This window comes from Delphinapterus leucas, chromosome 3 (assembly GCF_059928025.1).
Source record: "Delphinapterus leucas isolate spDelLeu-1000000601 "Yukka" chromosome 3, BTC_Dleu_Yukka2, whole genome shotgun sequence".
Classification (NCBI taxonomy): domain Eukaryota; kingdom Metazoa; phylum Chordata; class Mammalia; order Artiodactyla; family Monodontidae; genus Delphinapterus; species Delphinapterus leucas.
Genome location: NC_143131.1, coordinates 157,408,770 through 157,430,398, shown reverse-complemented (window position 1 = coordinate 157,430,398; position 21,629 = coordinate 157,408,770). Strand labels below are relative to the sequence as shown.

Sequence of the window (21,629 nt, the reverse complement as noted above, 5' to 3'; positions counted from 1 at the left end):
CCTGGGTGAGGATGAGGAGAATGGTTTCATGGAGGAAGGAAGGTGGCAGGGAGGGGGCGAGAATTCAGCCAGCAACTCAGGCTCCCACATCTGTGCGCGAGCAAACAGCTGTAGGTCATGAACTCAGACTCACCCTTACTCCCACCCAGCCCAGTCAGAGTTGTGTGTGCACAAGGACACAGTGCAGGTCTCCAAACACATGTGCAAAGGACTCAAAATCATACCCAAGTAACATGCAGTTGGCATGCGCCCCCTCACCCCACCCCCAGGTGCATCAGTACGCATATGCAGGCTGTCACACAGGCTCACCCCAACATGCCCACATGTGCACAAACACTGTCTCTCAGTTACAAAAGCCCAGACCTCTGAGGACCTGTGCAAGGACAGGTGCATGCCCAGAGCACACAGACACACCCCTCTGCCCTTCTACCCCGGGCACCAGGCACAGGCATTTCCTGACTCCAGGCAGCAGTCTGGGCTGGAGCCTAGAGACGGGTGGCGTTGTGGTGATTGGGCATCGCGAGGCGGGGGGAGGGTGTGGCAGGGGGCAGCTCCTCCAGGAAGACCCTGGCAGGCAGCGGGGGTGAGCGGGGCTCGGGCCTGGCACAGCACAAGGTAGCGCGGGTGATGAGGTGGTCCAGGGGCTGCAGGGAGTGCATCCAGCGGGGCAGGAAGTCCCATGTCTGCAGCCACTTGGGCAGGTGCCCGGGGCTGCGACTCTGCAGCATGCTGACAAGTACCACGAAGGCCAGCAGGGCCCCAGAGGGTGTGCCCACACCTACCATGGCCTGCCAGCCTGCCATGGAGATGCCAAACACCAGCGACGGCAGCAGCAGGAAGCACAGGAGGAGGTAGAGGACGGCGAACCAGCGGTACTTGGCAGTGCGTTTGCCCAGCGCCTTGGCCATGCGGATGGGCAGGCGCGTGCAGGGCACTGGGTACCACAGCAGGATGCCTGAGATGTTGAAGAAGAAGTGGCAGAGGGCAATCTGCAGGGGAGAGGGGGGAGGGGTGGAGGTGGGCAGGGGCGCCAGCTCCTGAGTCAGGATAGATAACAGTGGCCCTACAGGGTCTGGGCAGCAGGAAAGTCAGCACTTAGGGCTGACATTCCCCCAGTAAAACACTGAAACACTTCTGGACCAGTAGGTAAATAACTGCCGCCCTGAACTCCCCACATTTCCCCCACTGATCTCCCTCTCAGGAATTCCCCAGCAGATCCTGCCCAGATCCAGTAGCTAAAAGATTCACATCAGTTTCTGGCTCAGGAGCTCTGGCCTTCTGAGTGGGCAACATCCTGGCTTATCAGTTACTCCTTTGCTCCTAGAACAGCAACCCCTTTGCTGTCTGCCCCCCCAGTCCTTGATCTCCCAAACTGAGCCAGCACCCCTTCCTCAGAGTACAAATCCCTCTCACTCTTGTTTGATTGGTGTGGCTCTCAGTAATGTCTCTCCCCTGTTAGACACTAAGGTCTTGAGGGCAGCACCAGGTATACTTTGCCCGTATGGTTCCCATAGAGTCTGGCATAGCAGGTGGCCCGTAGTAGGCAGTCAAAAACTAATTTGTACGTGTTGTCCTACGTTGGGTCAGGCTCCAGGCACCAGTCCTAGCCCTGTCCTGCCTCTGGCAGGGTTACTCTCCCAAGCGCACCTGGAAAGCACTGGACAGCTTCTCCCGGGGGCTGGCCAGTGCAGCCAGGATGGCCGTGGTGGTGGTGCCGATGTTGGCGCCCAGTGTGAGTGGGTAGGCGCGCTCAAGGCTGATCACACCCAGGCCTGGGGGTAGAGGAGAGGACATGGTCTCCCCAGCTCCTTCCTTCAGCCCTTTTCCTGTCAGCCCTGCCCCACCTGACCCTGCCTCGGCGTGGGGACTTACCGATGAGTGGGGTGATGGCCGAGGTGAATACAGAACTGCTTTGGACAACGAAGGTCATGCCAGCGCCCACCACCATGGCAAAGTAGCCTGTGGCCCAGGTGAAGGGGGTGGGAAAGTCTGCGAGCAAACGGTCCCAGTAGGGTCAGTGGGAGGGCATTGGGAGGGGGCAGGGACTTTCCTTTGGGAGGAGGAATCCATGTCAGCTTCCAAGTGGGACCTTGTCAGTCCCCTGCTCGACTGCGGTGGCTTTTCCTGGTCCTCTTTGATCTTGGATTAAAGGCCCTTCTCAGCCTGCTTCTATCATGCTTTTGCTCCCTTGTTCCCTCTGCCTGGGACATCCTTCTCACTCCTAAATATTCATCCTCGGGACTCAGCGTGGATATCACTGCCACTGGAAAGCTCTCCCTGACCCCAGCCCCTGGGCAGACTTTGCTTCTCCCTCCTCTGAGCTCCCATAGATCCATGGATGCCCCTTATTCCAGCGTTTGTCATGCTGCCTTTGCCAGTGCCAGGCAGTGTCCCCAAAGCTCAAAATGAGGCTTAAATGAAAGTCAGATGGTATCACTGCCCTGCCCAAACCCCCAAGTACCCCTATTACCCTGGATAAAGTCTAGGCTCTGAGTGCAGCCTGGGACCTGCTCTGTCCCTGTTACCTCGCTGACGTCTCCCTACCTCTCTCCACCTCACTGAGCTCCCACCACACTGCTGGCCACCTTTTTGTGCCACAGTTCTGCCCAGCTGAGTCCTGCCTTGGAGCCTTTGCACTTTCGGGTAGGTTCCCTCCACCCGAAAAGCTCTTCAGCCACATCTGACTGCTCCACATTTAGGTCCCTGCTCAAATGTCACCTCTGCACAGAAGCCACTGACCACCCATCAAAAGCAGCCTCTTCCATATTCTATTTGCTGTGTTTTGCTTTCTCCTTGGCAGTTACTGCTCTGTCTGAATTTATCCCCCCTCAATCACTTATTTATTGCTTGTCTCTCCCTCTGGGCTGTGAGTCCCCTGAGGGCAGGAGCCATCTCTGTGTGGCTCACCTCTGTATCCCTGGCACCACGCCATGCTTGGCATACAGTAGGGGCTTAATGACTATTAATTGAATCAAACAATGGCCTCTGAGAATCTCTTTGGAGCCACCTGCTAGAATGGAACCACAGCCGGAAGCAGCCACAGATCCCCAGCTGTCAGCACCTCAGGGGCCTCAAAAATCACCTCGTCCAATCTCTTCTGTGTTCACATGGGGAAACTGAGGCTCAGAGATGGTAGGGCTTTACCCAGATCACACACCAAGGCAGTGGCAGGACTCAGCAAGATCCAGAAGGGCCCATCCTGGGGCCTGCCCACCCACTGCTCGAGGCTCACCAGTGTTGATAACCATCTGAATGACCTTGGCCACCTGGCCCTTGAGCAGAGAGTTGAGCATCTTGACGAGGAGGATGAGGCAGGTGCACAGGAGCACCAGGGAGCCAGCCAGCAGGATGAGCCCCACAGCCAGGTCAGGCAGCCCTGTGTCCACGAAAATGTGGCTGCCTGTGGGAGGGTGGTGGTAGTGGTATCAAGCTTCTGAGAGCTGACTCCCTCAATCCAGCTCCTAGCCCCCAACCTTTGCCACCCTCTTGGGCTCAGAGCCAAAGGCCTTGCCTCATGTCTCTTCAACCTCTAGAGCAGGTTGAACCTCCAGACCAAAGCCCAAGAGCTGGGCTGGCTGACAGCTGTCCTTCTGGGGCTGGAAGCAGCAGTGGCCAGGTGGGAGATGACCCTGCCTCTGCCAGACTCTGCCCTGCCATGCCAGACATCTCCCACGCTGCAGGTACTCACATTTCTCCATGGTGGCATTTCCAAGCATCCGGCTGGTGCTGGCCTCTGCCCTGGGCCTGCGGGAGGGAACCTAGATTAAGAGGAGAGTGACTTAGAGAATTCAGGAAAATGCAGCCTGGGATGGGGGCTAAGGTAGGGGTTAGGGAGAGATGGGGGATGGAGGGGATACAGATGGTCCTCTTTTTTTTTTTTTTTTTTTTTTTGCGGTACGCGGGCCTCTCACTGTTGTGGCCTCTCCCGTTGCGGAGCACAGGCTCCGGACACACAGGCTCAGCGGCCATGGCTCACGGGCCCAGCCGCTCCGTGGCATGTGGGATCTTCCCGGACCGGGGCACGAACCTGTGTCCCCCGCATCGGCAGGCGGACTCTCAACCACTGCGCCACCAGGGAAGCCCCAGATGGTCCTCTTGACTACATGCCCTTGAATGCTTTGCTTGCCCTCTCTGAGTCTGTTTCCTCCAATGATGAAATGGAGTTGAAAATATCTGCCACAGGAGAATCTGGCTGTAGTCGGCCCTCAGAATATTCAGCCCCATCAACCCACTGATCTGGCTCTCAAGGCGGCCCGCAGGGGCCTCCTGATCTGATGGTGTCTTGTCCATGTTTTCTTCTACCTCTCCTTGGCATTGGAGGCTGCTGACCATGGCCCACTTCTTCTGAAAACTCTCCCTTCCCCATCTTTTGTTATCAATCCCTGTCTCAGGGCCTCCTCTTCACCAGAATCCTTGCCCTGTCCTCTCCTCTCAGGCACGTAGCCCACGTTCTGTTTTCCTCTTGCTCAATTCCTTATCTGGAGGGGGTGGGGCAGAGGGCCCAGGACCAACATCTCTTCCCTCCCCCACCTACTATCGGTGAAGAGGAGGGGGTTCCTGGAGAGGGCCCTTAAATCAGAAGGCCCAGGACCAAGCAGGTAGCCTAAGTGAGGGGCTCAGCCTTGCGTGGGGGTGGTGGGGAGTGTCCTGGGCCTAAAGGGGCAGCAGCTACTCAGCTCCAGGCCACTGTCACTGTCCAGGGATTTAGCCCAGCTTAGCCAAAGGGCCTGATTCTACAAGAGAAACCACAACTCTGAAGGTTTAGATAAAATCTCCCAATCTGTAAATGTTGGCAACCGCTTTAAGACATACTTTACAATTCTGTGAAGGCCAGTCTGGCCAGTCTGGAACCACTCATTCGTAGCCTTCTTGGGTTAAGGAGTTTTTTCCTTTTCCTTGGCACAACTTGTGGGATCTCAGTTCCCCGACCAGGGATCAAACCCAGGCCCCTAGCAGTGAAAGCGTGGAGTCCTAACCACTGGACTGCCAGGGAATTCCCTAAGGAATTCTTTTTAAAAATGCAACCTGGGCTCCTTACCTTTCCCCCAGGGTCCCATCAGTGAAAGTAGAGAGTGGGCTTAGGAAGAAGCCATGTCACAAAGGAGGACTTGAGCCGCAGAAAGGGGCCCTTACTCCTTGGGCCCCAGGCAAAATGAAAGAGTCACAGCTTCTCCCCGTCACCACCATCTGCCTCCTCTGGGAGCTGATATGGACCCTGGTCCCATTCCCCCTGTGGGGTCTCCATCTCACACCCCTCTGACCTTCCTGGGTGCTGAGGGTAAGGGCTCAGGTGTGGTGCTGGTACTTGGATTTACAGCTCCTTTATGTTTTATTCTAACCTGTGTCATTTAAAAAAGAATGTGTGTTAGAGATAAGAACCATTTATGGCACCTGACTTTAAATCGGGGTTTATTTTAATGGCATGTACTCCCTTGAGGGGGGCAGCGTGCTCCTCTGTGTACCCAGTTGGCCATACCAGGGCCCTGGGACATCCTCAAGCCTGGGCCAGAATTGCAGGCCGAGAAACCAGGAGAAAATAGTCTCTGATGGGCTTGATTGGAAAAGCCGGCTGGGAAAGTGGTGGCAACTGGGAGACAGCTGGGTGTTTGCTGTCTGGCAGATCTGAGTTCAAATCCTGCTTTTATCTCAGCTACCTTGTGCAAGTCATGCCGCCTCACTGAGCCTGTTTTCTCTAAAGCAGGAAAAGTAAAGAGCTGTTGCAAAGGTTACAGGAGGAAATATGTGTGAAGCACTCACGACAGGGCTTAGATTATGACAAGCCTTCGATAAATTGTGCCTCCAAATAAGGATTAGACCCCCTCCTTCCTGGGCCTATCTAGTATCACATGGTGTGTGGGTACGGGTTGACTTCCTAGGTCAGGATCAATGGCTCCTGCAGACATGCCTGAATATCCTGGCCCTGCTGGGAAGGAACTTGGTGGACCATCCTGCACTGCACTGGGTCTAGGGGTCTCTTGGGGGAGGGTTCTCTGGGACCTGGGGAGGCTGGAAGAGGAGGAGAGGAGCTCCACTGGGGTCCCACTCAGTGCTGACAATGTCGGGGCAGGGCAAGGCTGGAGGCTAGGACTTCTGAGGTTTGGAAACTTGACCTTCCTGCCTGGGGTTATGTGGCCCTGGCTGAGCTCAAAGGGCCAGTCCAGAGACCCTAAAGTGCAAGAGAGGAGTGTGGAGGCAGCAAGAGTGGCAGAGAGGGGGTCAACTGCATTGCCGGGCTGGGTGGGCAGAGACGGGAGGGGAAGGAGCAGGCCCTGGGGTTTCCCTGGCCAGCAGAGGGGAAGGTGGGAGCTCCAGCCTAGATAAAGAGCTGCCAGGCCCAGGGTCTGGGGCATAGCCCCAGGATATGCCCATCCCTCCTGGGCCTGGGGTAGGTGGGGGTGGAGGAGAGGGAGGGGCATGTGGAGGGGGTGCCTTAGCCCTGGGCTCAACTCCAGCTGAGCACTCCCTGCTGTGTGACACTGGACAAAACAGGTAACCTCTCTAAGCCTCAGTTTCTCTGTCTGAAGCATGAGGTCCATAATGCTGCCCACTTCTCCCCAGGGGCTAGTTGTGAGGAATCTGGGAAGAAAGAGTTTGGGATTTATGTGCTTGCAGAGACAACCCAAATTCAGGAGGCACCTCTGGGAACTGAAGCATATGATTAAGCTCACAGAGGAATGTGGGCTCCAAGAATCCTTCCCCTGGGGAAAACCGTGCAGGATGTGGGTGTGCGCAGTAGTCTCCCCACCAGGAGAAGAGGTGTTTTAGGGTCTTTGCTTTTCTGGAAGCAGAGCGTGAGTGCTCTGCTAGCAGCGCCATCTGGTGGCAAAGGGGAGAATTGATTTTTTTTTTTTTTTTTTTTTTTTTTTACGGCCACACCTACCACCCCTGGAGGTTCTCAAGTGGCTGTGGTCACCTGGTGGCATTCACGCCTGATAGGCAGAGTGGGAAATGGACACATATGGTGGGATATACATCTGGAAGGGACAGCGAAATGGAGAGTCAAGAGTGTGGGCTCCAGATTCCACCAGGATTTTTGTCCTACCTCAATCACATAGACTTGGACAAGCCTGTCTGAACCTGTTTAAAATGGGGTTGTGACAATCCCTGCCTCCCAGGATGCAAGTCCTCAAAAGAAGCTGGTTTAAACCAGGTAGGGTTGACAATCCACACTGTGACCACACAAGAAGGTAATTCCCAGGACAGTGTCAGGACCCTGGAACATCAAGAATTGTTAGGATGCTAACAAACACTGCCTCTGGTTTTTCTTTCACCATCTGGAAAACCCCAGACTGTCAGTCACATAGGTGCCCTGGATGCTGGCTTAGGCGAGCTTGGGCCTAGCTTGGTGAAAGCTAGAAGCAATGAGAACAGGTTGGAAGGGGCCACAGGAGACTCGGTGGCCAGAGGAAAAACGTGAGTCTTCAGTGCAGGAGCTGCCAGTGCACGTGGCTGAGTGAGCCACTTTCCAAAGGGGACTGTCCCAGAGAGAGGGCCAGAACAGGGAGCTCACATCCCACCCCCAGCTACTCTCCAAGCCAAGGAAATCCAGTCTGGACCCTGCTCTCAAGGGAAGGTTTCCCGGGAGAGCTGGGATGAGAAAACAGTGCTCAGGCGAGTGGTAGCAGGCGCAGCGGAGGAACCAGTGAGGACAGCCCCGGCCCAGTGAACTTGGGTGGGTTGCTTCCAGTCCCTTGGCCTCAGGACCAGCGTCACTGAGGATTCCATTGGGTGAGAGCTACATTTGCCGGTGCATCCTTCAAGGGGAGACCAGGTGAATGCAGCTGCAGGCAGGCAGCAGGGATTTCAGAGGACTCGAGGATCGCCACGGCTGAGGAGCTCCCTTCCACAGCTTGCTTTCTGTGAAGTTCAAAGTGTGTGACTTTGGTCTCTTTCAGGTTTTGCTGTGAAGCAGATGGGATTTTGGCCGTTCAGAGAGCTTGGAGAGGGCCCAGAGTGCTCATGAGAAGGGGAGATGTGTTAGAGGGGTCACAAAGCCAGCGTGAAAGCTGTCTGCATGGGCTTTTTGATGTCAAACTGCCTTGAACACTCAGAAGGACTGAGCTGGAGCTGTGTGCCACTCAGATGCAAAGGAACCTCGCAGGGCCAGTTGAAAGAATGTTCTCTGTTCACACTGGGGTAAAGTATGGGAACATCAAGTAGCAAGTGAAGAGGGTGTGCTGGGCTTCCTGTTTCCTTGTCTTTCATTCTAAATGGTGTTACTTCTTGTATGTCATAATCAAGGGGGAGCAAATACTGTGGATTAGGGTTTTGATGAAGCATTTTCCTTTTTATGGCTGAGTGAGAAAGTGTGCTAATAGTTAGCTTCCATGTTAGCCTGGTGTAATGGCTGGTCCACAAGTGTCCAACTGATCCAAACGGAGCCTCATTCCAGGCATTAGAAGCCAGAAAGCAGCAGGAAGAGTGCAGCAGGACAAGGGGACACCGGCCTGTGGGAGTCTCCAGGGGAAGGAGCCCAATATCAGTACAAGTGGCTGTTGTGTCTCCAGTGAGGTGTCCATGGCCCACTTGTCCTGCTCCTGGACCAGTTTCCTGTTGGTCCTATTTTTCCCAGGCATCCTTATAGCACTCTCTCCCCGCCCACCTCCGCACATTACCTGGGCCCCCAAACACGGCAGAAGTGAGACATTAACCCCCCTGGCCCCCGGGGGAAGAGAGAGCTCTAGATTGCAAGACCTGCGCTTGGGGCCCTGAAGCGGTAGGACAAGCTCTGGAGAGTTTCTTAGCCCCTTGGAGCCAATTTCTCTACCTATGAAACCACAGGGTTGAGCCATATCAGCGGTTCTTCAACTTGAGCGTGGAACAGCCCTAGAGGGCTTGTTGAAATGTAGGCTGCTGGGCTCCACCTGTTTTTTTCTGATTTAGTGGGTCTAGGAAAGGGCCGGATAGTTTGCATCTCTAATGGGTTCCCAGGTGGTATGTGTGCCACTGGTCCACACTTTGAGAACCAATCTCTGGGCTAGATCGATGACATGCTAACTCTAATTGATTGGCAATGGCTGCCTGAAGCTGGTGTGAGGCTGGCAGGGTGTAGCAACATCTGCCATAGGCACAGTATCACCTCAAAAGTGCCCCATATTTGTCCTCCCAGGGTAAATGATCCCCTAGGTCTACATAGAGCTTTTGAACAGACGACACTGGCAGTCAGCTGTCTGAAGAAGGAGTCTTCTCACTGAAGCCAGACCTGGGACTCACCTCCAGGGGGTTTGGGTGGCACCAGATCCGGATGAGACTGTGATTTCTCAGGGACTCATCCCCCGTGGCAATGCTGGTAATCACGGACTTGTCCAGCTGTGGGTAAGGTGTGGGAGGGGGGAGTGAGGGTGGGGTCCTACAGTCCCCCAGCCCCCACCCCATGACAGCCCTGCCTCCACCTGAATGATGAGCTTAGTGAAGGGCTCTGTGATGATCTTGAGCAGGTCAGGGGCATCGCGGCCGCCGCGGATGTTGAAGGAGGCCACCACAAGTCGAGTGATGTGGTGCAGGTACCCGGTGGCAGCCTCCAGGGGTAGCAGGACCAGAACTGACAGCCAGTTAAAGCAGTCGTGCACTGTGGCCCCCGCGAAGGCCCTGGGCAGGGAGGCCATGTTGCAGGGCAGGCTGGAGCCAGGATGCACTCAGATTGGGGGCTCCTGGCATCGGGGACCACCCTCCCCCGACAAGGACAGGCCCCTCACTGCTCCACCCCCTCACCGCCGGAAGTCAGTCCTGTCCCCCGCCTGCATCAGGGCCACGATGGTGTTGGTGACGGAGGTGCCGATGTTGGAGCCCATGATGATGGGGATGGCAGAGCTTACCTCCAGCACTGGTAGAAGAGGGCGCCTCTTAACTAACTGGATAAGGGCCACCCAGCTCCTGCCCCACAACCTCTCCTGTCAGACCCACTGCCCTCATCCCAGCCCCCAGCAGGCATTCCTGCCATGCTGCTGACTCTGCTCAGCCTCAGCATCACAGGTACATGGGGGCACATGCTGTGTGTTTACATGTGTGCGTACATGTGAACTGATGTTCACATATGTGTACTGCACCTGTGTATATGTGAACGAGTGTGTGGGTGCATGTCCACGAGGGCACGGGTCCTAAATTCAAATGTGTCTCTGTGCTTGTGTGTGTACATGTGTACACAAGTGTGATATCACTTTCATGTGTCAGCTTGGCTAGTACCCAGTTATTCAGTCCAACACTAACCTAGATGTTGCTGTGAAGGTCTTTTGCGGATGGATTTGCCTCAACCATCAATTGACCTTGAGAAAAGATTAACCTCAATAATCTGGGTGGGCCTCATCTCATGAGATTAAAGGCCCTAAGAGCAAAACTGAGGCTTCCCTGGGGAAGAAGAAATTCCACCTGTGCACTGCAGTATTGGCTTCTGCCCAAGAGGCCCAGCCTGCCTCACAATCACGTAAGCCAATTCTTTGCAATAAATTATAGATCTCTATATATCTCAAGCAGGTTCTGTTTCTCTAATTCCTCTGGTTCTGTTCCCTTGATTGATGGAATGAGTGACTGTGTGGCGACATGAAGGTGAGCCTTCCTGAGGCTGTACTCCCTAGTTGCCACCCTTCCCAGCTCCTGGGGCGCCCCTCCTGGCTGAGACTCCAGGCCATGCTTTGGAGAACAGAGTGGGAGACACCAGAGCTGCCCATTGCCCGCGGTCCCTGCCCCCACTCCTGCTCTTCCCACCCCAGCCGCGCGTCCAGCGACCCAGCCCCCAACTCCTTCCCTGGCCCTGGTGGGCTTACTCACAGCCGGAGGAGACCATGCTGACTACGATGGACGTGGAGGTGCTGGAGCTCTGCACCAGCACGGTCACGAGGATCCCCACCACCAGCGCCGCCACCGGGTTGGACAGGATGGCATTGTCCTTGAAGATGTCGCCAGCCACCTTCCCTGGGGAGCATGAGCCAGCGTTGTCCGAGACCCTTCAAAACCCTTCCCTGGTCCCCTCCCCTCCGCCCTACCTCTCCCCTGAGGCTTCCCTGGGGAAGGAGAAATTCCACCTGTGCACTGCAGCATTGGCTTCTGCCCAAGAGGCCCAGCGTGCTTCACAATCACGTAAGCCAATTCCTTGCAATAAATCATAGATCTCTATATATCTCCTGCAGGTTCTGTTTCTATAATTCCTCTGGTTCTGTTCCCCTACCTCCGGCCAGCTGGAAGGCTGAGCTGAGCACGTCCAGGGAGCAGACGAAGAGATAGAGGAAGACGAGCATCAGTGGTACCTTGAGGAGCGTCAAGCCAGCCCGGCACAGCTTCTGGGCCAACCCAGGCTCTGGAGAGGGGCCAGTCATGAGCACAGTGGCTGGAGGGCTCTGCCAGTGACTGCCGACACCCCTGCCACCCCTACCCAGGCCCACCTGGCTTCTGCTCATCCTCCTGGGCCAGCTTGGCAGGCAGCGGGTCATGGTGCTCCAGAACCTCCCCGTAGGGGCAGCCTTGCTCGGCGAGGGCCACGGGGCCCAGGCTGGGGAAGGCATAGGCTGAGGCCCCTGGAATCCTGTGCAGGACTGGGGAGCGAGGCTGGTCAGGAGTTCCCTGAGGCCCCAGGTCCTGGGGAGGTTGGGAGGCGTGGGCAGAGGGGTGGAGGCCTCCCCACCGGGGCAGGACGTGGGCAACTGAGGGCAAGCAGGGTCCAGGGGTGGGAGCAGCACTCACCCTGTGGGCTGGGCACATAGGTAAACGCCGCCCCACACGTCATGTGCCCCCCACAGACTGAGAGTGGGGAGACAGCCCGGCCCTCCAGCCTCTCTCCGTAGGACATCATCCTGGGTACACACTGTGGGCCCTGCACATCAGGGGCACAGCAACACTGAGAACTGCTGTGTCCTGGAAACTCATACACACTCACACACCCATCCCTCCACACCCACACCCATACACTCACGTGTGCAACCACCCATGGTGTGTGATCACAAACATACCTCCAGCGAAGCACACCCTCCAACCCCACACACACACACCCAGAGCTGCACACTCAGGTCTCAGCACAGATTTGGGGATTCATTCATTCATTCATTCAGCAAGTATTTATTGAGCATCTACTCTATCTAAGGCACTGAGCTTGATGCTGGGGTACAGCTGGCTAAGTACAGATGCAGCTCCTTCCCCCAGGAAGCTCAAAGTCTAGTGGAGAATCAGATGTCAATGAAATAATCCCTCAAATAGATGGAACATGGCAATGGGAGCAAGTGTTCTAATGACAGATGCAGGTGTCACCAGAGTGCCCCTGGGGCACAGGGGTTCATCCTCACAAATGAACTTCTTTCCCCATCCACCCTTACCCCCCAGCAATAAACAAGCACTGATGGGCCTTTCTGCCATGAATGAGGCTCAGACCAGGACTTGTTTAGTTAAGGAGGGCCCCCATCCTGTCCCCAAGTCTGGGAAGCCCTTGACTTGCTTTAGCTGCCCCTGAATTGCCACAGGAGTTTCCGGCTGTTGGGGTGGGAGTGCCCCAGTCTGCTTCAGCACCCCACCCTTCACCCCCAACCTTATTCCAAGGGCCCTGGCTGTGGGGTTGTGGGGCATGCAGAGCTGAATTCCAAGCCCTGGAAGAGCATGAGTCTGTTTTACTCTGGAGCAGTGAGCCAGGCTGGGCTGGGACTGAGATGTTATAGGGGACAGGAAACAAGAGGCACAGTAAGGACAGAGGTGAGGAGCCTGTTTCCTACTAAGAGTTGGGGATGGGGTTGGGATGTGGGGACCCTGGACTCACCTTGGTGTTCTGTGTTTCAGCTCCTGCTCAGATGCTCAGGGAAACCCTAGGGGCCTGAAGAGAACCTGGGATCCTCTTCTTTATACCCTCGGGTCAAGGGCAAAGTCCCTGGAACCCTAGCTGCCCTCCCTCTGTTCCCCAATTAACCTCACCCCCCTAAATTCCTCCCGGTTAATTGCTAATCGTCAGCTCTGCAGGGGGAGTCTGTGGACAGGCTCTCCCCTCCCCCACACAGATACTCAGCTAGAACCATGACCCAGACCCAGCAAGGAGGGCACAGATGCATCCCATGCCCCCAGGCAGAGACCCTGATGCCACTCAGGCACCTCGTTCCCAGGGTCCCCAGAGATTCCATGGCTCTGGCCCCTTTCCCTCCTTCTTGGCCTGACAGTACTCCGCAAGGAGTAACACAAACACTCTTCAGCCTTGCCTTGCATCTGAGTGTCTGTGGGTCTCTCTGTGTGTCTTGAGGGGCATTTAGAGGAGAGGGAGTGTGTGATGGAGGAAGCAACAGAAGACAAACCCAGAGAAGCTATGTAGCGCTGAATTGTGGAGGGTCCAAGACCACAGATCCAGGATGTGAGCCTGAGAGAATCTGCCCCTGGCCAGATGGGGCAGGCCCTGGTCTGCATTTTAGAATGGTCCCAGGTGTGTGGGGTTCGGATGTGTCAAAGGGAGTGAGTCTGGAAGCAGAGAGACTGGTTAAAAGGGTGATGAGATGGTCCAGGTGAGAGAGGATGAGGTCTGAATCTAAGTGGGAAGAAGAGGGATGGAGAGGAGAAGATGCATCCCAGGGATACTTGGGCAGGACAATTGGTGTTGGGAGGGTGGGAGGGAGAGGAAATATATCACAGTTGGGCTTCTGGATCAGGAAGTTGATGATAACATGAGGTCTGTTGTAGAGTCCCTGAAACCCAGACAGGGGTCTTAGGGAGTCTTTGAGAAGCTTATTGCTCTTTACAGGAGCTTGGAGCCTGAGTTGGGGCCCATATTCACAGAGAGATGAGAAGGGAGCTTCCCTTCTAAGGGACTAAGATTTTCTCAGATCCAGGAGTGGTGAGTTCCGTTCAAGATCTAGCTTGGGCAACTGTCTGAGTGACCTAACATCCATCGGCCCATCCATCCATCCATCCATCCATCCATCCATCCATCCATCCATCCTTCCATCCATCCACCTAGCCAGCCAGCCAGCCAGCCAGCCCTGTGTCTATCCATCCATTTCTAAGCACAGTAGTTGAGTTCCTATTCCAAGCTGAGCCAAGATTGCAAGGCCAGCTTCTCTCCTGATCCAAGAAATGGTCCAGTCCCTGAGTCGGCCTGGGATTCTAAGTACTCACCTCCCTGAGCCCTAGTCCCTTCCCTTATAAAATGGCAATGAGCATGAATTTTTCAGTGAGTTGTAGGATTCAATGAGATAAATGACCCATCTCAGTGCCTAGAACAAAGTCCCTCAGCATGTTTGTTCTCTTCATGCCCTCATGCCCTTTTCACTGTCTCCAGGATGGCTGAAGTGTCCCCGCCAAAGAAATGGCCCCATCTCCTCTAGATTCTCAGCCCTGTTTCAGGTCAACAACTCTTGGCTCACCAGCTACTCTGTTTGCTCAGGGTCCCCTGAGCTACAAATCTTACTCAACATCTTACACATCTTAGGGCGACACAGACAACAGACTCTGTCGAAGTGGCTAAGAGCGGAGAACAGGCCAGCCTGGGTTTGGATCCCAGCGCCACCACATTGTGGCCGTGGTAGTTTAGGCCACAGAACCCACAGGGTAGAGAGGGGTTGGGGGAGCGGAGGTGCAGCTGGGACTGGTTTTGAGGAGAGTGACTGTAAGTCCTGGTTTGCCTGGCCAAGTCCGGGTTTATGACTGTTGGCCCAGAGTCCCCTTTCACTCTGCAAAGTGCCCTGGTTTGGACAATAAGCCATATAGTCTTATGGCTTGTTCTGGAAGATTCTGGGGAAATAAGGCAGGGAATCAGCTACCCAGTGCTTGCTAGAAAGGTTCCATTTATATCAAAAAGGAAAATAAAGACAATCCTGCTTCTCAAAAACATCACCGTGTTGTTTAAAACACCGCCTTTTGTCCTTTTCCCTGTGCCTTTTCTATCTACTTTGGATTTTATTGTCTCTGGAAGACTGCATCTTGCTTTTTTTCATCTAACATTATAACATAAGCCTTTTCCTGTGTCTTTACACTCAGCACAGATGTTGTTTTTAATGGTTGCATCACGTTCTGTCATGAACCCTAACTTACATGGTGAACCCTTGGGTGTCCTAGAACCTCTCCTACCTGGAGGGAGTGATTTGGGTAAGGCTGGCATTCATGCACGGGTGGGAGGGGCGTTGCTGATCCAGGGAAATGCAATTATTACTGAGTTCTTGTGTTGGATTCATCCTTGAGCTGATGGGCTCAGAGATTGTCTGGGTACGTGCACCCCCGCCCACAGGCATGGTCCTCTCCCCTGCCTGCTCCAGTCAGACCCCAGGCAGGAGCAGAGGTATCCAAGGCACTCCTTATGAGCTGGGGGTGTGTCTCCTTTTTAATAAGGTTTGGATCTTTGACAGCTTTGAAGCCTACCTTCCCTGCCCTCGTGGAGCTCAGGGTTTAGCGGGAGAGGCAGTTATTAATCAAATGCATCGCAAGAGAAACAATTACATAATGCTATGGATCTCCGCCACTTGCAAAAATATTTTGTGGGGAGTGGGGCTGCCACAGCCCTAGCAAAAGCATGGAGACTTGGGAGCTGACCAGAGCTGCCTTTGGGACCCTTGAGAGCAGTGGAGAAGGTGGCCACACCCCAGACCCCAAGCATTTCAGCCCCTCTGCTCATCTCAGCCCACTCCTGCTCATGGCCTGCCTCCTCTCTGTCTGTGACAGACCCTGTGTTCCCCTGAATGGTGAGTCCTGCCCTGTCTGCTCACCTGCACTCTGGCCACGGCTTCCCCCAGACCTCTGGGCCTGGAGCCTGGGTGGCTGGTGGTGTCTCACACTGAGAAAGGCACCCAGGAGGAGGAGCAGTTTTGGAGGGAAGATGCAAAGATCCGTCTGTACTGAACTGTACCACTGTGTCTGAGGTGTCTCTGGCGCGAGCAGTTGGAGCTGCGGGTCTGAAGCACGCGATGTTCTCCTTTCCCCAAATGGGGCCTCTTGCATGTTGCAACCTCAGTGAGCAGCATGTGGTCCAGACACGGAGCCAGACATGGAGGAGGCATCTTTGACACACGCTTCTTCTCTACCCCTTGGTCTCAAATTCATCCCCCAATTCTCCCAATTTTCCTTTTCTGGGAGCTCCCTAATCCTTTTGCCCCCTCCCCGGTCTGGCCACCATCTCTCAGCTGGGTTATTGTAGTAGCCTTTCTCTCTGATGGCTCCCCTCAATCTAGTCTCCAAAAAAGCAGCCAGCCAGCCTTCCAAAATGCAAACCTCACCATGTCACCCCTCTTCCTTTTAAATCCTACCCCTGCTAGCCCAAAGACAAGCATCCTGTCACAGCCTCAGGGTGTAGCGTGACTTGGCTTCCTGCCTGAGTGGCCTCAGGTGAAGGTGCCCCCAGGGAGAGTGTGCACAGTGAGGAGAGACCCAGCCAAGCCCAGAGGAGCACCCACATTTGAGGGAGGACACAGGAAGAGGCACAGCAGGGATAGGGAGGAAGAGCAGAAAAGCAGATGCCCCAGAAGCCAGGGTTGCCCACGTTTTGAAAGAGATACCCTGGTCAGCAAGATCCAATGCTGCTGAGGTGTCAGGAAACGTGAGAACAGAGTGGATTTAGTGGCCCTCGAGAGCCTAGTCGGGGCAGTGCTGTAGGAGGGGAAGGAAAAGGAGGTGGGAGCAGAGATAGCATGGCTAACGTGCATGGGACAGGCTGACAGACACTGAATTTCGTCACACCGACGACAAGGATTTCTCCAGGAGCGGCATGATTGCTGAACGGAGTAGAGAATGGTCCCAAGAGCAAGTGTGTGGTCCAGAAAGGGAGCAATCTGTGGAAGCTGGCACAACCAGCTCCAGTTATTCTCCCTTTCTACAATTCTCTGTTAAGATCCATTTGCTCCTTAAATACACACAATTTGCTGCACGTAAGTTTTCTGCAGGACCTAAAGTTTAACGACAATCAAAGGAGGAAAAATTGACATTCCAGACCATCTGTTCATGACCTGGATTTTTTGAGGGGATCTGGTTAATGACAACAGGGTTTCCCATCAGCACAGTTTGAGAAACTTGTGCCTCTTCTCATCAATATGTTTATTTAATATTCAACCAACATATAAGCCCCACGGAGGCGGCACAGTGCTGTACATCGGGAATATGGGCATCAACATTCCTGCCCGGCATGCAGCCAGCACAACTGCACACCAACACAGCATAAGTGTGCATTGCACACATGGGTGCATCCTCTCTGTGTCTGTGGTCAAAGCATCCACTCTCACCAGCAGGCTGAGTGACACGGTAGGGGTCACCTGCCACCTCCCTCTGGGAACAGAGCAGTCCCTCCCCTGGCCCTCTTGACTGTCCTCTCTTAGAGAGCCTGGATTTTGATCTGAGCTGCCTGGCACAGATCAAGCAGGGCCCTGAGACATTGTCCCATCTGAGCCCCACTTTCCAGAGGGGTAGCCCAAGGCTACATTAGATCCTCTGGGTCCAGGGCAGGGGCGGCTGACCTGAGGATGCCCTGTCCTTGTTTGGGGGATAAGTGCCCCATGTAATGATTAATCCTGGTGGCCCAAGTGCCGGTCACTCATTGACTGACAAGGCCAAAGTCTGTGGCCAAAAGAGCTGAGGCTGCTTTGGGCTTTTCTCAGAAATCACCTCTTCCCCCGCAGTTCCCTTCCTTACATGGCCCCAAGCCCTATGCCCTTCCTGCTGGCCTCAGGCACCAGGCCTGAACGGGAGGCTGTGGACTCCCAGTTGGTGGTCCCAGGCTCTGGCTTCTGGGTTCCAGACCTGAAGCTCGGAGGTTGGCTTCAGACTTCAGGTCCTGGCTTTCATGCTCTGGGCCTGGAGCTTGTCTCCAATTTCTGGGGTCCCCACTCTGGTTCCGGCCTCAAGTGGGCTCCAGTATCTGAGTTCCAGTCTCGGGCTTCAGTTTTAGACATCAGATGTCAAGCTTGGGGCTCTGGTTCTTGGCGCTGGGCTCTGGGTTCTGAGCCCTAATCTTCAATTTTAGATTCCAGACACCAGGTTGGGCTTCTGGCTCTTGCCTCCAGGTTCTGGGTCTGTGCTTCAGGCCCCAGATCCAGGCTTTGTGCTCCAGATTCCAAGCTCCAGTTCCACACTCCAAGCTTCAGGTTTTTGGTCTGGGTTCTGGGTTCCTTCAGTGCTTTGGCAATGGGGCAGGAAGATGGGGGCCTCCTCGGCTTGTAGGGTTACCCCGGTCCACCAATCTTAGCTGGCCACTTTGTCCTAGCAGCTGGCACTCTGGGCTGGCCTGCAGGTAGGACGCTCATTCACCTCCTTGGCTTTCTGCCTCCGCTTTACCCCCAAGTCAGTTCTCTGGAGACAGGAGTTGAGATGGTCACAGAGCACCACTCACTCAGTCCCTCCCTGCAGGAGTCACAGGACATATGCACATGTTCATGTCCCTAGCTCTTCTTGGACACCCCCAGGACCATGGTGGACATGAATGGCGCCCCTGTGGTTGTACAGTGGTATGGGCCTGTGCCCAGCTCTGGCTACATTTGACTCACTGTAACCAACCATATGTGTTCCTCCCCATCTGGGCCTTCATTTCCCTGTGGAAGCTGAATTCCAGCCTCTAATCCCCCAGAAGTCTGAGTCACCTGATCACCAGACCAGGCCCCCTACCGGGTGCACTCTGTGCTCGCCCTTGGGGGTGGGGTGGCTGTCCCCAGAGAACAGTGCATTAGCACTGGCAGCCCAGCTCCAGGTGAGCAGCCAATGCCTGTAACTGCCCCCACGCTGGCCCAGAGCCAAGGTCACTGTGTGCCCTGTTCTCACCCTGTGCCCATCCCATACCCCAAGGCTATTAAGGTGGGGGGTGGGGACAAGAGACAGATTCTTTCTTAGAGGCTTGGAGCCACATGGGGTTGGGCCCCAGGGGTGTCCTTGAGGAAGTCACGCCTCCTCTCTCAGCCTGTGAACTCTGTAGGATGGGGGTGTTGGAGGCTGCAGAGTGGTCAGCAGATGTGTGTTCTCTCCCTTCCTTCACACTGGGTGCTGGGTGAACAGGCCGACTCCTCTCCGGGCTTCCCACCTGGTGGGATGAGGGGAAGCAGCTCTGCTAACTTTCCCGACCACCCAGGAGTCCACCTCTGTGCAGTGACTTTGAAACATGGCCTCAGGGGTTAACCAGCTGGTGCTCCTGGCCCCCTTCCTTGTAGCTGGGGCCTGGCCAGGCTGGGACAGTGAGGGCTCAGGGCTGCTTCAGGGGGCATGATGGGGAGGAGATCACGAGGGGATTGTGGCAGAGGGACACACCCAGCCAGTCAAAATGGGCTGAGGGGGCAGTGGGCTGAAGCCCCTAATGGAAGAGTTGGGTACCACTTCTGGAGAAAGAGATGGCAGGCCAGCAGTGACAAAGAAGTGGCTTTGGGGAGTTCTTTGTGATATTATAATTATTTTTAATTGCATCCTTTAAAAAATATTAAAGCAAAGGTGAAAGTCTCCTTTGACCACTACCCCTTCTTGGTCTGCTTCCCATCTCCCTGTCAGGTTGGTATGTATCCTTCTAGAACATTCTCTCTCTTTTCTGTACATTTATAAGTGCCTGTGTGTTTGTGGTTTATATAAAGGTATCATGCCATGTTCATTGCTCTGCATTCTCTTACCAAACTGTCTTGGAGAACCTTCCATGGCAGGACATGCTGTACCCAATTCTTTATCTGCTGTGTGGTATCGCAGAGCATGTGTGTGTTACCCTACCCCCCACCCCTATCCACTTTTGCCAGTTTTCAGGCAATAGACAACCCTGCAGCGATGGGCCTCCACGTGCCCAGAAGTGAGTGATTCTCTAGTGGCACTGCTGGGGTCATATGCTGTGTGTTTTTAATTTTTAGCAGAAATTCCCAAACTCCCCCCAACCCAGAGTAGCCACATCAATGTGCCCTCCTCTGAGAGGGCCCTGGCTCCCCAGTGGGGGTTTCTACAGCATCCAGGCCCTCCTTGGTGTGTGTCCCTGAGTCAGACAGCCTGAGTGCTGGTGACACCCCAGCGGCAATCCCCTGCATGATGCTGGACTAGTCACTTACCGCCCTGCAGCCTTGATTTCATCCCCACCAGGCTGTTTTGTTGTGAGGACAAAATGAGATAAAGGATGGAGCATGCCTAACTTGGACACCTCGGGAGATGTGAATTCCTCCTCCTGTAGGGGCTGACCTCTATGGAGGCTCTTCTACCTAGGCTTCAGCCCTCTGCCCCTCAGCCCATTTTGTTTGGCTGGCTTGGCCCAGCCCTCTGGCTGTTGAGGTCATCTCATGAGCCAGGCTTGGCTACTCAGTGTGGTTCAGGAATGACCCTCTGACCCCAGTCAGAATCCCAATCCTGGTCATTTTCTACCGTCCTTTGGGGATTTGCAGAAAGGACATGCAGGGAGAGAACATGCGTGCAAATGAAGCCAACACAAGAAAGCAGGACTGAGATGGATGGAGATTCCTGACTAAAATGATCTAAACTCCTAAATTTACCCAGCCCAGTCACTCCTAGACTTCTTCATTAGATAAGCCAATGCATTCTTTCAGTGTGTGTGTGCTTGTGACTCTGAGTGGGATTTCTAAGACTGACAAACACAGAAGTCCCGCTTCATTGAAGGTCTCAGCTTATACACCTCAGGAGAGCTTTCCTGGTCACCTTGTGCTATGGTCTAAATATTTGTGTCCCTCTGAATTCATATGTTGAAATCCCAATGCCCAAGGTGATGGTATGTGGAGGTGGGCCTTTGGGAGGTGATTAGGTAATGAGGATGTAGTGAGATTAGTGCCCTTACAAAGAGACCCCAGAGAGCTCCCTGACCCCTTCCACCATGTGAGGACACAGAAGTTGGCTGTCTACAACCTGGAACAAGGTCCTCACCAGAACCCCACCATGTTTGTACCTGATATTGGAGTTCTGACCTCTAGAACTGTGAGAAATAAATTTTTCTTGTTTACAAGCCATGAAGGCCCCCTGAGGAAGGCTTGTGCTCGACTTCTAGAGAAAGGCCAGCAAACCGCACTGATCTCTCCCAGGAACTTCAAGGGTGAGGAGCCAGTTACAAGATAGGGGGCAGGTATGGGGAGCCCCTGGCAGAGGGCACAGAAAGTACAAAGAGCTAGAGTGGGGAAGAGAGCTCAACCTGTTGGAGGTGGTCAAGAGGGCCCCTCACTACCCCAGTGCCTTCTCAAGGCTCCTGCGTCCCCTTGTTTCCTCTGTCACAGCAGCACCGGGACTGAGTCTAGCTTCTCTGCCCCCAGGCTGGGGCTCTCCTTCTGGGGTTCTCCCTGTTCCTCCTCCCTGTGTGGGCTGTGGGCTTCTCTGGCCACTGGGGGACAGAGAAGACCACCCAGCCAAAGCAGGCAGGGGGCAGAACCTGCCCCCACCACAAAAACCAGTGTCCTCCTCGAGGCCTTTGATGAATCCAAAGTAGCCCACCGCCATGTCTACAGAGACACTTTCAGTCCCCAGTAGAAACAGGACAGTGACCAGACACTACTCAGATTCAGAGAACAGCACAATGACACCAGCAGAGGCACAGCTGCCCAGAGGGGTCTACCCCTCCCTCCTCTTCCTCCCTCCCTCCCCTGCTTCCTCCTTCCCTCCCTCCTTCTCTCTGGCTGTCTCTGCCTGTCTCTCACACTCACACCCCATACTCTGTGCAGTCAGGAAGACAGGTTCTGACAACAGGAAGTCAGGGGGTACATCCTGAGGTCCCCAAGGGCTTCCTGGCGTTGACCCTGGTGACAGAG

General features: G+C 54.7%; 1 protein-coding gene across 1 annotated transcript; it reads right to left on the bottom strand.

Moving 5' to 3' along the window:
- Nucleotides 1-212: 212 nt before the first annotated feature.
- LOC149749858 (sodium-dependent phosphate transport protein 2A) lies at nt 213-20,450 on the bottom strand. The gene is made up of 12 exons (XM_089909757.1): nt 11,674-20,450; nt 11,376-11,525; nt 11,162-11,290; nt 10,765-10,908; nt 9,712-9,823; nt 9,393-9,588; nt 9,214-9,309; nt 3,689-3,758; nt 3,233-3,400; nt 1,873-1,989; nt 1,648-1,772; nt 213-989 (listed from the first exon to the last, which is right to left on the bottom strand). The coding sequence occupies exons 1-12, from the start codon at nt 11,780-11,782 to the stop codon at nt 486-488; spliced, it is 1,920 nt and encodes a 639-aa protein (XP_089765883.1). The 5' UTR covers nt 11,783-20,450; the 3' UTR covers nt 213-485.
- Nucleotides 20,451-21,629: the final 1,179 nt, after the last annotated feature.